General features: G+C 29.4%; 1 protein-coding gene and 4 long non-coding RNA genes across 6 annotated transcripts; all 5 read right to left on the minus strand.

Moving 5' to 3' along the window:
* Window positions 1-3061: 3061 nt before the first annotated feature.
* Window positions 3062-5414, minus strand: LOC136785768 (uncharacterized). Its single transcript, XR_010824706.1, has 2 exons — window positions 3282-5414; window positions 3062-3196 (listed from the first exon to the last, which is right to left on the minus strand). It is a non-coding gene; the product is annotated as an uncharacterized lncRNA (long non-coding RNA).
* Window positions 5415-6791: 1377 nt separating this feature from the next.
* LOC136785844 (uncharacterized) lies at window positions 6792-8392 on the minus strand. The gene is made up of 2 exons (XR_010824711.1): window positions 7246-8392; window positions 6792-7130 (listed from the first exon to the last, which is right to left on the minus strand). It is a non-coding gene; the product is annotated as an uncharacterized lncRNA (long non-coding RNA).
* A 148-nt stretch (window positions 8393-8540) lies between these two features.
* On the minus strand, window positions 8541-9192 carry LOC136785982 (uncharacterized). Its single transcript, XR_010824739.1, has 2 exons — window positions 8917-9192; window positions 8541-8802 (listed from the first exon to the last, which is right to left on the minus strand). It is a non-coding gene; the product is annotated as an uncharacterized lncRNA (long non-coding RNA).
* Window positions 9193-10231: 1039 nt separating this feature from the next.
* Window positions 10232-10914, minus strand: LOC136785931 (uncharacterized). The gene is made up of 2 exons (XR_010824720.1): window positions 10446-10914; window positions 10232-10365 (listed from the first exon to the last, which is right to left on the minus strand). It is a non-coding gene; the product is annotated as an uncharacterized lncRNA (long non-coding RNA).
* A 612-nt stretch (window positions 10915-11526) lies between these two features.
* LOC136785679 (uncharacterized) lies at window positions 11527-15144 on the minus strand. 2 transcript variants are annotated; one of them, XR_010824699.1, is made up of 4 exons: window positions 14962-15144; window positions 13368-13486; window positions 11796-13270; window positions 11527-11699 (listed from the first exon to the last, which is right to left on the minus strand). XR_010824699.1 is itself a non-coding variant. In XM_066746871.1 (4 exons), exons 1-3 carry the CDS (start codon window positions 13692-13694, stop codon window positions 13184-13186), a joined length of 330 nt encoding a protein of 109 aa, XP_066602968.1. In that variant the 5' UTR covers window positions 13695-13709; the 3' UTR covers window positions 11527-11699; window positions 11796-13183. The 2 variants fall into 2 exon arrangements, 1 of the variants encoding a protein (XP_066602968.1); XM_066746871.1 differs by lacking the exon at window positions 14962-15144 and adding an exon at window positions 13685-13709 and having other exon boundaries at window positions 13368-13600.
* Window positions 15145-15938: the final 794 nt, after the last annotated feature.

Raw genomic sequence — 15938 nt, forward strand, 5'->3', positions numbered from 1 at the left:
TGAGATATTTAATTATATTGAATGTTATTAATTGGGCTTTTAGTAAGGCTTCCTATTTAATCATAATGGAAAATAATTAATAATTACGATGCACACATAGCAATCGATCACAAAGGTACTGCGTCTGGCTGGATAGTATATATACAGGCGGGATGTATCGGATTATACCAGAACTGTGATTTTCCTGATCCTATATTAACTCTCTGAGCCAGGTTGAAGGATAATTGGATTCTATAACTTTAACCTCCAGGTTGCTTCATTACACCATTGACTTGCCACCTTTCGTCTATACCACTTTCAAACTCTATTCACTCCTATCAATCAGCTTGAAATATCGACATAAAATCAACCAAACAGATCTTTCAATCACGTAATTGATGTTTAGCTACGATATCCCAGAGCTCAATAATCTTACAAACATAGCAAGGCAAAAAATGAAGTTTTACGATTGATCTTTTCACCAATATTAATTTATAATTTAGCATAATGTACAATTCTAAGACCAGTACAAAGGTTAAATATGATATGACTAATGGCTTTTTCTAGTCTAGACTAAAAAATTATGTAAATTTACCATAATAGTTGGGACAAAGAGTGAGTATACTTTTATACGAAGTGTCTTACCATAATAAGCTGAAAAAAGTTTTGGTAATCGACTGTAAAGCTCTTTTCCTACACTTGGCGTGTTTTTATTAAGTAACTTCATTCCGGGTTGCTACTGTGTATAAGCTGAGCTTTAAAACCTCTTTAGCTGTACCACTTGCGACCTAGATTTCTTACACCTGACACTGTTCTTCATTTCTTATTTGCATCTCTTACTTAGCCATGATTATAATAACAATTTTCGATGACATAACTAAATATGGGAAACTGAAAATACTGCACACAGTATTGTTCCTTATCTGAAATAAATTAAAAGTGTAATTCGCGAAATTAAATATATGCCCGTACACACAGTTTTAATGTATTGAACAGAAACGTTGACCACATGAAAAGTAACTAATTGAAAAATTTATTTAAATTCTATTCTTTTTTCCCGATTTTCTCATTCATAATTATTATAATACTTTAATGGTAATAATAAAATATAATACGACTTCTTTTTCTGAATGAAGAAATGATGTATTATAAAATTATCTGTTGAAGCTCTAATAGTTGAATTTCATAAATATTTTGATAAGTGTACAAAAAAGAATTTATAGCCTTGATGACGCTTGTGAGTTATGATTGTTTTGACTTCTGGCAAACTTCAGTTTCCCTGACGTCACAGATTTCAGTGGCAACGCCACTGAAAGTTAACGACCGACAGTTGTTATATTTTTTGGCATTCAAAAGTTGAGATATTTTTGTTATCCTATCTGAGTCTGAACAATGCTCGTTGTCGCAGACTTTGTTGAGAATTTTTCTGCTCGATACACTCTTACTATCACTTTTCTTACGATACATGTTGGGGTATCTACTACATTTATATATAACAGAAGCCCTCTTGAACCTTAGACTTTTTTATTCAATCACTGGAGAAAATGCTGTCTATAATATGATTAAACATTATTCAATTTCATTGAAATAACCAAAATTTTATTACGTTAGTAAACATCCAATTGTGGATAAATTTTATCGTAAAGCTTATATTATTAATTTAATCACAAAAGTAGATCGAATAATTATTTCAGTGAGCATAAAGGACTAATTTCGTTAAGTGTATGTTCACTTGTATCGTCGAATAAAAATATTAACTTGTCATTAGAAGCTGTGAAATTACATTTTACATTAAACAACTACTTTATGAAATGTTGTAAAATAGCGCAGCACATAAAAAACTGTGGAAGCTTCGAGTAGTTGGGTATTTTCCAGAGTGCATTTTTTCAAACGTTATATAGGATGTTAGGAAAAAACTACGTCTAGTCTGGGAGGAAGGCACTCTGGTTCGATTGTCTGTAAGAAAGTTTTGCTCGAGCTTTTGGCGAGGAATAATGGCTAGAGAATTCCTTCGCGTGGATCTATTGTCTACCTAGCTTCTTGCTTTTCCATCTCGTTATTTCCTCGTTAATATTAGATTCTGGATAAGATACGCTCGAACGCCAACACCTGCAAAGTCGTGTAAAAATAGACAAAATATGAATATTAGGATTCGTCTTCATTAGTTTTTCAAGAAATGAGTTTTTTTTTTAAATTGTCTTTCAGATAGAGTAGTTTTTGTTTGAAATATCTATAGCGTTGTTAGTCCAGTGACCATAGAGTATCGAGAGTAACACGTGTGCTGTGTTTGGCTCATAAAAGGATTATATCTCCAGGAATAGTCGGCGAAGTAAACAATTAAATGTATGGCGAATCGAACGTTATTCAATTTGCGCGTCTGCATTTCCGGTAAATATTCCACGTGTATTCTTCTCTCTTCTTCTTCTGCTTGTTTAACGCGTTATTGCTTCTACGTCGTGCCTAAACGAAAAATAGGCATGCACGAGCTAGAAATATACTTCCCTATGAGTTACGGGACATAATCTTTCCTATGCGCAATCGATGCGATGCGCTTTCAAGTATCGATTACGTCATCTTCTGATTTTCCTATAAGACTGTACGCCAGCTTACTGAGTCACGGAATATTCACTCTGAGCGTCACTTGTTATATGCATTAGTGATGGGTATTTAATATAAGTATCTTTTTAATTACAGTAAATTTTTAACGATTTTCATAAATTATTCATTTTAGGCTTAATTACGTTAAATAATCAGAATTTCAACAAACAAATAAAGGTTTCCATGTTCTATGCTTCTTCTTCAAGGGATGAGTGTAAGTCACATTTTTTTCACTAACTAATAATATTTAACGATCTTAGCACTCATCATCGATCAGTTTACAATAGAAATTAATTTAAAATAGATACATGCATTATCGTTAGCTTACAATGGCAAATGGCGAAGATAATTATAAGAACAATTTTAAAATTTCCGGTTTGGCAAGAATTGAATGGTAATATTGTGTTTATGTAGATGATGCTTTGGACTGCACCAGTTATTAGTTTGAATCAATAGGGTTCGTTAAAATTGTATTCAATGATAATAACGTTTTCTTTTTCAATTTATTCAATAAGTTTGTACTTGGTGAATGAGAATGTTACATATTAAGCACTTAACTTATCTTATTTTCTTAATTATTAACAGAAGATCTTTTAGTTTTGCCGGTGTTTAGATGGTCCTATAAAATAAAAGTAGGATTTTGAACAATGAAGCATACGATATATTGTTATAAAATATTTTAATTGAAATAACAAATTATTTACCACAAATATATGCTTCATAGCTCTAATAAAACTATCAGAAATTTCGTTGGCTATTTCGTTGGTAATGTTAGATAAACCTTTGCCGGTTTTTGGCCTATGTACAGCTATGACAGCTGTGAAAAGAACAGTCAGTAGTAAAAATGTTGCTAGTTTCATGGTAAAAATTTGTAGTAAGATTTCTTCAAAAGTAAACGACCTACCGGTCTTTATACGGCATGCTTCGTGTATTTATATATGTTCCAATAGCGTTAAATAGAAATAAAGATTCAAAAAAACAATAAAAATAAAATATTAGTTTTAAAATGATATCGGTTACACAGATATAAATTTATGCATTTGCAACAAATAAAGATTAACTGTATTTCGAAGTTTTGATGTATGTATGTTATGAAAATTATAAAGGAAAAAAAATAGTATCCGGATTTTACTTCCATATTAAAATATTAAAATATATAGTTATAAAGTTCAATAACTTCAAATTCGATCATTCGAAAAGTCAAGTATGCTTTCCAACGAAACTCAAACTGGAGATTTTATAATTCGTCTACCACTCACACGTCTTTATTTATTTAGCCAAGAATATATACATATATTTAAGAATACGTCCTTTCTATTTGAAACACTTGTTAATTAATATGCGAGATACCATTTAAAAGTTAAATCACCATTTTTAAACCTTTTGATACATTTAAAATTAACGTTCATTTTTAATGTCATAAGTGACTCGCGAAATCTGATTATTTCAAAAAATAGAATACCAAAAGGGGAGATGGATTTCCTGTCAACATCGAAATCTCTTAAAATTGTAACTCTAGTTAAAGGCCTATTAAGATATTATACAATCTTAAGAGCTATGAGAGTAAGTCCTATAGATATCTTATTTATTACAACGTCAGTCATCCTATTACTTTTTGTATAGGAGCAATGCATTGTCTTTGTTTAAAATATAATAAACTGTGTTATAGGCATACTATTTTTTATACAGTCTACTTTTTGCTTATTAAAGAACTAAGTAAGATTCATGTAATATTGAACCAAAAAGCATGTATTCTGTAGAATGTATGCGTGCTTTAACACAGCTACATTAGAGGAAGATTCAAATTTTCAATTTATAATACGGTTTTTTCGAGTTATTTTCAATTTTGTCTTAAAGAAATTCGTGTACAGTAAGAAAAACACTATAAATTATTAAAATTTCTGCTATTACAAGTATAAACAATAACAGCGTGGATCTTCATAAAACTTAAATAAATATTAGCTTATGCACTACTCTTTATCTTACGTGCACTATTCACACTTTATGGTATAAATTAAACCTTATCGTGCACACGTGTAACACATAGCTTAAAGTATAGACTTAAAAACATGACCTTAATGGAATATTTATTTTTCTTAAATGATTAATATTAAAAAAATGTTAGTATAAATATAGGATGTTACATTTTTATCAAAACTTATTGATATGGAACCTCGTTTAGTTCTATTGTCGCCCAAAACCAGGATATTGTATTTAAATTTGTTTTTCAGATTTATAACAGGGTTGTCACCAATCTTTATACTAATTCCTTCCTTAATTGCTATAAACTACGATTGACCGCGGTATAATTACGTCTATTTCTTTATTCATTCAAAAAGATAATTAAACATTAATAACACTAAAAGTAGTCGACTTTTAACTTATTTTCATCGTAGGTACATACCAATTATTAACAATAATTTTAAAAATCCTAGTAGAACGCAATTTGTACAAGTTGAAATTATTCATATTTGGATTACCGCAACGTTGACTTTGTTTCTTTAGATTTTATAGTTTGCGTTCAATTGTTACGACAGATTTATATATGGTATATATAACATTTTCTTTGATCATTTATGGAATTTTGTCGTGGATGTACTAATCTCTATATTATCTTACCAACTAGAAAAATAGAAGCTTATGAAATAAAATTATTTAAATTATTAATTAATTCTAAGTTGTAGGAGAGACCAAACAATTTAAAAACAGTTTTTCTCTAAAAATTCTCCCTTCTATGTAATTTTAGGATTGGCATAAATCAATGGTTCTAAGCGCAGCTTCTGTTTACCACCAGCTTATAAGCTAGCAAATGTTTTCTTCTATGTCAATAAGAGGGATGTAATATTTAAAAAAATAAATATAGATAAATGGCTAAAGAAATAAATAGTACAAATATTTCTATTTATTCAGCCCTGAAGAATTCCGAGAATTCCCATGTTTATTAATATAATGTTGTGTTTAAAATGAAATCCTTTATAATCCCTTCAACTATATATAGATCTTAACCTAGGGTTACTGAAACACTCTGCTTTATGTTCTTTTAGAGATCAGTGTGTCAAGTGCCAAAAATAATATTGAAAATTAAAGTGGTATGTATAAACTAATTAAAAATATCATGATTATCCATGCTATATACCTAACTTAAATTTCGATATTATCATTGTGTGTGGATCTTATAACGTATAGGCACCATGTACTATATTAACAACCAATTTGCATAATTGACAACTTTAGCTTTAATACACACAGGAACTTAAGGGACAGTCTCATGTAGCCCGACAAGAGAATGGTAAATTTTTGACAATTTTTCAGGTTAAACCCTTTGCACTCCGCTGTCCCCTCTGAAGGGACATAATGTTCTTAATATGATATATAATAGCAGGGTGCAAAGGGTTAATGAAAAATATAATGGATTCATTGTTTTTGAACTCGATTATAGGGATTTCCTAAATAATTAACATATTTCTTCTTAAAAAAAAATAGTGCAATAAAAAAAAACGAGAAAAACACTAACTGGGTCGAAAGTAACTTTTCGTAAATGAGAAATTAAATATTTCAGCATTGCGTCAGCCGGTCAGTATGATTGCGGTCTTATTTGTAAGCTTATGTCGATATTATATATAATGAAAGTTTCATTATATTTTAAGTAATCTTACCCAATTTCATAATAATTTGCTATGAAAATATAAATAGTCAATCTTCGCGTAAAGAGAGGGCAGTGTCTAGATCGGCTTAAAATTACTTGCCGTCAAAATCCTATCGTATTTCTTGATCAATGCTAATAATGTTTTAACATTTGTACGAGAATCCTCAATTAACGTGAGACGCGTCTAGTTTCATCTAAAATCAAAAAATTCATGTTTTTCTTTATTGCAATTATTCTAATAAATGTTCTATTTGAATGAACCTATTTTCATGCAAGAAAGTGATGATGCAAATATAAATAACAACTTTGAAGAAAAATGAGAAATTTTTATCTTTTTACTTTTCACTTTTAAAACGTTATATAAAATATTAATTCGTAAAATATTTCCAAACAAGTACCTTTAAAAGAAAGTGATGATTATTGGAATCTTACAGTGATCTCAAATTATTCAGCTATTTCTGCTGAGTAAAGTGAGCCTTCATTTTCTTCGTAAAACTCAATTAAATATTTTCGGGTGGCTGAGCTTATGATAGCTCATTTCGAGTGGGGAAAGTAGTACTAGACAATGTAGCCATAAGAATTGAGGTAAGTATATTTTTATTATCTACATGTAACTTGAAATATAACAAAAAAGGCTCATTTTTGTTTAAATAAAATAAAATATCTTGAACTTTTTACGTAACAGCGCAATTCCGCGAACAGATTTGAGTTCACCGCGCTAAATTACTCTTCAAAAAAATGTCACTCCTTCAGCTTGTAGAATAAAATATTGTAGACCTATGCCTTATTATTGAAACGTTGGGCAAAATTATTTAGCATGTTGAAGTTCCGGTTGTTTGTGAACTGACTGACTGAAAGAATTAACCTTATATCCATACAGAGGGGGATGTTCATGCAAACCTGTATGCTGCATTATATAAAAAAAAAACATTTTAGAATACATTATGATATTAAATTTGTAGTATGCGAATCTGACGCAACAAATATAATGATATAATTTTTAGAAATATAAAAATGATTACCTCATAAAGAATTTCTGCAGCCTTTACAAAACCATGCAATATAGACATGAAGGATTTATGATTGAGGATCCCTTCAGAAGGTCCATCAATTACTGGACTAGCAGAACTAGTACTTCCGGTTAAGATAGTTGCTATGACCGCAGTAAACAGGAAGAAATATGTGGCATATTTCATGATCGATTCTTTCACTCGAGCTTCCCCCTCAATTTCAATAATTTTACAGTATTCAATCCATATACATCGTGTATATATACGATCTGAAAACATTAAATTTAAATAAAGATTTTTAGAAACCAATAAAAATTTATATCGCTTTTAGAATCACGTCGATCCTGCAAATATGTATATATATATATATATAGTTAGATACACAAGAGCGACGGTTTCACTAAAATTTCAATTGTTAACCAATACATATTGTCGATTTTTTTAATGGGTGGACTAAGGCTTATTATTGTAACTTTATTAGGCGCTGGTCCGAAACTGATAATATATTTGAATAGTAGTAAGTTTAATATTGAAAAACTCGAAGTCGAGATAAAATTTAGTAGTGTAGAATATAGATTAAGCCCGGAAAAACCTTGCTGTATAAACTCTATTGAAGGGACATTTAGCTAAAGTAACATTTAGACAACGCGTGACATAAGACAATGACACCTTTTTTGAATATCAAGGCATGATTCAATTCATTACTCTGTCTTTTATGAAACTTCTGTATACTATTAATATCATATTTGTTTTAAAAGAAATAAAGCAATGTGTGACTATTTTCTGTTCTTACGCTATAACAACTTTTGGTTTTGGTTCTTCAATAAATTATATTACAATATGTATCATTAATAAGATCTGCAATGTAAAGTAAAAGTTTTTTTGTTGTTATTTTCAACTTTAACAAGACAAATAATTTCAAAATTTGTATGGAAGTGATTATTTTTTAAAACAAGATCATGATGTTTACAGTACAGGGTTTTCCCTATTTCTAGTTTCAATTTGATGCACATATACCGGGTGTTCCATTTTAAAAATTTATATTGAATATGTAAATACTGTAGAATTCGAATTGTATGAGAAAATATATACATAATTATATATAAGTAAATATATGTGCTTTTAATTTTATCTGTGTATAAAAAGTTTTGTGTAAGGTGTGGGCTAATAGTTATATAGTCTTTATTTTTATCTGCTAGTGTAGCTCAATTTAATATACAATTGTGAACTTAAAATGCGATTTATAGTGAAAAGGGAGTTTATTAAAGGCGAGGAGTTTCTGGTATATGGCAATAAAAATCTTTAGGTACGTACATAATTTCTTTATTTCATTAATACAGCATATACTCATGTTTGATGAAACTGTGACAAAAGCAAATTAATGAATCCAATACGAAACAGACCTCAAGTACAAGTCCAAAGAAGGATGTAAATAAAATGTAGAGTAGATAATAGGCAAGAATTTATACATAGTCTTATTCAGAAGGTCTCCTTCCTTCCTTTTCAAGCATCACATAAGATCATAGATTGATTGTTTATTTTAACTGTTTAATCATGCTTGCACTTGGACTATAACATAAAATAAATATTTTATTATATAAAAAAAATATATAAAAATTATAGGTTATTCCAGTTATTAGTTGAAATTGGACTTAGTTGTTCCTGACATAAGACATTTATTACCTCCACTACATAATGAACGGCATTGTAGAAACCATCTGCTATTGCATTGGCTGCTTTTCTAACAGCCTCATTTTGATCGTCCTGTTCGTCATCACTAAGTGCATTTACAACAACTGCTAGGGCAGCAATCATCAATAACAATATTGCTAGGTGCATGATCAATATATCTAGTATGCCTACTATAATACAAAACACCTTTCCGTTTTTAAATGGTGCGCACTGTGTATTTATACGAGTTGAAAGCATTAAATACGAATAAAGATTTTAAGAACATTAAAGTTAAATGTCGCGCTCGCAAGATCACGTCAATCACATAAGTATAACTTATTATATGAATAATAGATAAAAATTTTGATTGTATATTAAAAGTGCGCGCGCGCGAATTATCTAAATAAAAATAAAAAGATTCTGTGTGTATGGATTATATCTTGAGAATAAGGTATTTATTCATTGCTATGATGAATTTAAAAAACTTATTCTAATTTTACTCAGTTGCTTCGAAAATGTTCAACTTAATTTTTTAAGAAAAACATAAATAATCGAAAAAAAAATATATAAACATGTCCAATCAATGATATATGTCCATAGTTTTTTTGCTTTCATTATTATAAATTTATGATCGTTTCGCTATTTGAATATTTTAATAAGGATATAAGATAATATGAATGTGGTCAAGAATGATGACGACAAAGATGAGATAAAAGTAAATAGAAATTAATTGAGTAGTTTATACATTAAATTCAGTGGTAATATGTCGTGCCTTCAACTAGTTCAAACATAATCTTGTATTAATTTGAATTAAAATAGTAGCAGCTGACTATAAGTAAAAATAAAAATTCCCAGGTCTAAACTATTGTAATCATGGTTTAATAATAAATTAGCTATCAAGGATAGATTTTAGGTAAAAATGAGATAAATTTATTGTAAGTACCAAACGCGATATGTGAACCTAAGCGAAACATTTGTTTTTACCGCTTATATGTACACCGAAGTATTTATATTCTCATAAAAGTACCATTAGAATCGTTGAAAACGTATGAGAATGTAGATTAGACTACAGACTTGATTTTATTGTTAGAATCACATTTATTTATAATCAACTGTTAAAAGGATAGAGTAATTCTCTCTGTGTGTCCAGATTGAATCATATTTTAAGAACCCCAATTCATACATGATTAACAATTAAAGTACAGGATTATTTTGTAAATATTGTTTTAGAAAAATTAGTTCCTCTTTTTGCCATAAACATTACTAATTTTAAGTTAACCGAACCTTACAAGGACAGGGGATGAAAACATAAATAAATACACAATGCTCTCATTAAAGTATAATTTTATTCATTCCGTTATCTGTGTTTTCAATTATCCTACAAATGGTACATATGACACTTACATTTCAAACAAAAAAGCGAAATAGAGATGGAAGGCTAGGGAGGAAATTTTGATACTCCTGTAATATATAAAAATAATTAATTAAAAGGAACTTAAAATTTAGTTGACCTAATTTGATTTATTGGAGCATAAAATTACCTTCGCAACATTTATGACAGCATTGACTAAGGACGAACCGAAAATAGACTCTGCGACGGCCTTTCCTGCCTGCATTACTTTATGAGTAAAAACCTCCGCACCATTTTCAGCTGTGCTGACAGTGATCAAAATAGCCAAAACAGCAAGCAACAACAAAGATTTTTCATGTCTCATGCTCGATGAACGTGTAAGGTCTTCCTTTCGTTGTGAAAAATTTACCAGCTCTCGTATAAATCGTTGGTACCATTCATATATACTACCCGAGGACATTAAATAAAAATAAAGATTTTCCACAGTATTAAAACGCTATAAGGCATCTTCGTAGATACTTAAATCACACGGGTATATGATTAGGTGTGATAACTGCGCCTATGGGCTGTAAGATTGGTGTATTGAAAAAACGTGAGCATTGTAATATTGATTATAACGCGTATGCATGAAACATCCATAATATTTAATATGTGTTGCATGAAATATATTAATTGGTATCAAATACACATATTGTATATAGCTAAAGTCAAGGTTAGCGTGAAAAAAAGAAAAAGAGATGACAGTTCAATTTTCGAAATTTTGCTATTTTTTGCTTGCAACTTTCATTTTTAATCTAGACAAAAATTTTGTACATTTGAAAAATTTGCTGCTACTTCAAGTTTTGATCTCATACTACGTTAGTCTGAATAAAGGGAATCTATAAGATGCGGCATAGATACATATGAGTAATGACTTTTTAGAAAGTAGTTTTCTCATTTAATATATGGAAATGTGATATACATATTGTTAAAGTAACTACTGTCAGGCGACGCCGTGCATTGGCATATTTACGACACAGTAGGAAACAAGTTATATGGTGAAATTAATAGGACACTGCACTTTGAGATGTCATCTCTTTTATATTCTAAGCTATTACATATGTAGGGTAACATTTAACGAATCAACAATTCAAGGCATTGTGGATTGCTAGTGTTATACTGTACATGAATATGCGTTTATATCTAGTGCAAAAATTATAATAGGGTAACTTAGGATTTGAAATTTGAAGAGGAATAAATAAATTGAACACTATATAAGCACACAATACAGATGATAATAAAAATAAAGTTTTATTTTACAAATTTTAAATTTACTGCTTTTACATGGAATAATGGATAGAAGATTGATTATTTTTCCCCGAGAAATCGTACTTTTTAATTCTATACTAACCTTCTCTTCAAGTTCTTATTATGTTTTCTTAGAATCTGAGCCACCGGTAAAATACTGTTATAAATAAATCAGATTAGTTAGAATGATTACTATAATTTAATCCGTCTACATAACTATCAATTTTAACTTTTAAATGAAAAGAGGTAATACCTTTACAAGTCCCGTGATTCCTTTAACCAATACGTCGAAGATAGCAAATATAGAGAAAAAATTTATAGGTTCAGGATCAGCTTTAGCAACCGGCTCTGGATAAGCAAAAGTAATACTTCCGGCCATGATAGCTGCTAAAACTGTAATCAACAACAGACAAAATGTACTCGTTTTCATGATCGATTCTTTCGCTTGAGCTTTTTAGAATTTAAAAAATCTTCTAGTATTCTTAGTCGTTAACCGACATACGTCTTGTATATATACGATTTGAAGACATTAAAATTGAATAAAGATTTTTAGAAACGAATAAAAATTTATATGCTATGGCTGAAAAATATTTCCGTATGTAACTGATAAGCGATATTTAATCAGTCTTGTAAAATGTGAGCTATAAGAAATCAAGTGACTAAATTAAACGAGGCATTTAATTATTACGTCACTGTGTGTGAGCAAATTTCAAGTCGTTTATAAGTACTGTTTATGAATGAAATCTGCGATCTATGATTCCTTTTCATTACACCCCAAGCTAAGTAAAAGCAACATCCAAAAACGCATAATTTTTAGCTGTTATAGGAAAGTATCCATTCTACATAAAAGTCTCTTTGAAGGTTTAAAATTGTAAAACCGTTTTATTTCAATAAGTAAGTATATATCTTACCGTTTTATTCACATGCAGACGTCTTTCGGACTCAAGAGATATTTCAAATATACACTATATGTTGTGTAAACCATACAGGATTTATTATTTAAAACGCCCCAAAGACATACGTAAGAAAATATTAATATTTATATTTGTAACTATTAAAGATATCAAAATTTTGCACGAGATTTATCATAATGCAAATAATAAAAGGTTTCGAAAAAGTTTCATGTAAAAAGTTGATATTTCTTTATCGATATGGGGATATTAGCTTTGTTATGTTTTAAGACATAAATGAACTCTTCTACATAGATTTCAAGAGTCTCTTCAGTTCGAGTGGGACTTTTGAATACAACTATTACTACAAAATTCGATTTGACAGGGGATTGTTTCAATTTATTGTTTTTTGCATTGAATAGGCATTTCAAAACAAAAAATATTATTTCTGTCACAAAAAAAATTTGAGAATATTCTTCTTCTCCACAATGCAGAAAATTATGATACGTTATTGTTTCAATAAACTAGTTAAGTCATTTTGTCTCACTTACGGCGTATGATTAAAAGTAGCGCTTAACAAACGTCATTTCAGCGTACATTATTTCGATTATTTTTTATAAATGAATGTCGTAATTTATAAACTTAAAGTAAAAGTTCTCTTATATACGCAATAACTCTTTAATGCCAGACGGAGAGTTAAAACAAGAAGTTAAAATGTTTATATTATAACAACAATACAGTTAATTATTTATTATTCTGCATCAGCAGGAGCAGGAGTTTTGGTTGCTTGCACTCTGTCTCGAGTATCAGTAATTATATCCATAACATAACGATAAGTCTAGAATGAATAAGAAGTACATAGGTTATAATGAATTGTAAATTTAGGTTATTTTGCTAAAAATTGTAGTATATATTAAAAGAAATGCATTGTTCACCTCGATCACTTTTTCTATGGCCATAACAGCGCCTTGTGCAATTTCATAGATCATTGACCAGTTTATAGGTTCAGCTTCAGGCCTGGCTTCCGCCTTACTGTTACTTCCAATTATGACAGCTAGTAGGACAACAATCAACATAAAGGATATCAGAGGTTTCATGATTGCAATATTCTTTGGTACACTACTGTTCAGAATAAGAGTTTCTGATACTTTTTTATATCGAATGTGTCCTGTATTTGTACGATTTGCAAACATTAAAATACAATATAAAACTTTAATGGAAATAAAAATTTATATGCTATTTTCAAAATTACGTAAAGACATATCTGTAATTTTGCGCACGAACAGCAGATATCACCTTTGATTTATGTTTTTAAGACCAATTATATTTAATGTATAATAATAGCGCAACTTCTTCTTACTGCTCTATTTGCTATTTTTCTTAGCTATTTTTATATTTCTTCCAGTGTAACGTATGGTGCAATGAATCGATATCATGATTCTTGTCTTGAACGCTATTAATGTTGTGTCAACAATATAAACACTGTGTTAAACTCCGAAGAAAGAGAGTCTAATATAGATGAGACCACTACTCATAGGTATTACGTTAATAACTGTGGTGGGAATCTTCTAAACCACATTTGCAAGCCTCTATATTTAACTATAATTAACGAGGAGAGGGGGAAATATGTTATCATGTTTTGGCATTCTTAAGTATATATTCAAAAGATCTTAAACTTTGTATAATTATTCTTTTTTCTTGCATCCGAAATTAAATAGTTTCTATTTCTTATAAAAGATATAATCATTATTTATATGTGGATTAACATGACGATAGTTATAATATTAGAAATAAAATGCTTATAACTTATCATTATTAGATGAGTAAATTTTTTATAAAGTACTAGTTTATGAGAAATTTGATTGTGATTACTAAATATCATCTCTGTTATGTTCTTTTTACTAAAATTGCTAAACTGTTAGTTAAATTAGTAAATAAATACCTATATTTCAAATCATATTTAGATGGTTAAGAAATATCCATTTATCATCAGTTTATTTAAGGAAAAAAGATCATAATTTAAGTCGCGCAATAAAATTTTAATGGACAAAATTCAATCCGATTGTTTATCTCATACGTTTTTATTTTGACGCATGTGTCTGATATAAACTTCAATTATTATGTTTTGTCTAAAACTATTTTTATGTATATCACCATAGCACGACTTTTGATGTAAAAAAAAACAACTTTTAACATAAGGGCTCAGGTCATGTTTATGTTAAAGTTTTGGAAACTTTTATAAGTATTGAGTGACCGTTACCTCTGACGAACCGAGCTTGCTTGGGGCAGTTGAACGTGGTCGCGTACGTCGAAACAAAGAAAAATATATATGAGAATTAAGTCTTGTAAGTTACGAGCATTATAATTACACATTCGTTACATATTCGGCTCTCAGTAGGTGTAAGCTAACTTGCATCGAATTTGCTTCCAATATTAGAAAAGAGAGAGGCCTCATTGGATAATTACCTTGATCATTAATTTTTCGGAAGCAGAATCAATGCGGGCTATTGTATAGTATATTAAACGTACCTTTAGATTGGTAAAACACACAAGCCTTTCTTAGAATATTATTATCATTAAGAAAAGTAATCCTCGGGTTGTAGAACGGCAACATGCATTCACTAAATGACACCTTTAATTCATCATTGTTGTTTAATTTATACAATCAAAATTATTTGCTTAGTTTTAACTTGACCTTACTGAAACGAGAATAACAGCCGATAATTCCTATTGCTTCTATAGTTCCTTTTATTATACACGTGGGCATAATTTAAATTGTTATCAGAGTTTAATAATTTTTTTATTTCATCGATACAAAATACTTCAGACACCAAGAACACAATTTAGAAAACAATAAAAAGTCAATATTTTTGAAGTTTATATTGAGAATATTCATTTTAGCAAAACCCGGGGAAATATTTCCTAGTGTAACTTTTGGAAAAATAAATCAAGTGTAAACGTAGGAAATAAATATTTAAAACTAAACCTATACTATCTGTGTTGGTCAATTGATCCTTTTCAAATGTAAAAACACGTGTCTAAAAAATTCCTCGGTTCATTTAGTGTGTTAATTATTTTCAGAGAGTTATATATTGCTGGAATATGGATTCCTATATATGTAAAAAATATATTTGTATATATATGAAATAAGTCTAGTTCGAAGTTTTAACGTTGACTTTAGCATTCCAAACAACAGAGAGTGATCTTCGTTATTACTTTTTATCAATTCTTTGTCTTGCAATTTATTATTTTGAATTATAACTAATAATTACAATGATAATAATTAAAAAAATCCAATCGTGCAGAATGCTTCCATGTAATATTCTCGCATATTCTGATTTCTCATTGTAGTCACATAATAAAGGAATGGTGTTTTGGCTTCTTTTTTATACTATACTAGGTTTTTATGTACTTGGCATCGAAATTTTATCGCACGTGTTTTTGATACTAAAGTAATCAAAAATACGATTGTAATAAAATTTGTATAAGTTTAGCCAAACAATTGT

This window comes from Prorops nasuta, unplaced genomic scaffold (genome assembly GCF_024137725.1).
Source record: "Prorops nasuta isolate Cenicafe-Biocafe unplaced genomic scaffold, Cenicafe_Pnas_1.2 PNAS00003, whole genome shotgun sequence".
NCBI classification, from domain to species: domain Eukaryota; kingdom Metazoa; phylum Arthropoda; class Insecta; order Hymenoptera; family Bethylidae; genus Prorops; species Prorops nasuta.

Excerpts from the sequence above, each read along its gene's own strand:
- LOC136785679 (XM_066746871.1), bottom strand. Across the intron at positions 13,271-13,367 it reads CCATAGAAAAAGTGATCGAG|ACTTATCGTTATGTTATGGA; the intron begins GTGAACAATGCA and ends TATTCATTCTAG.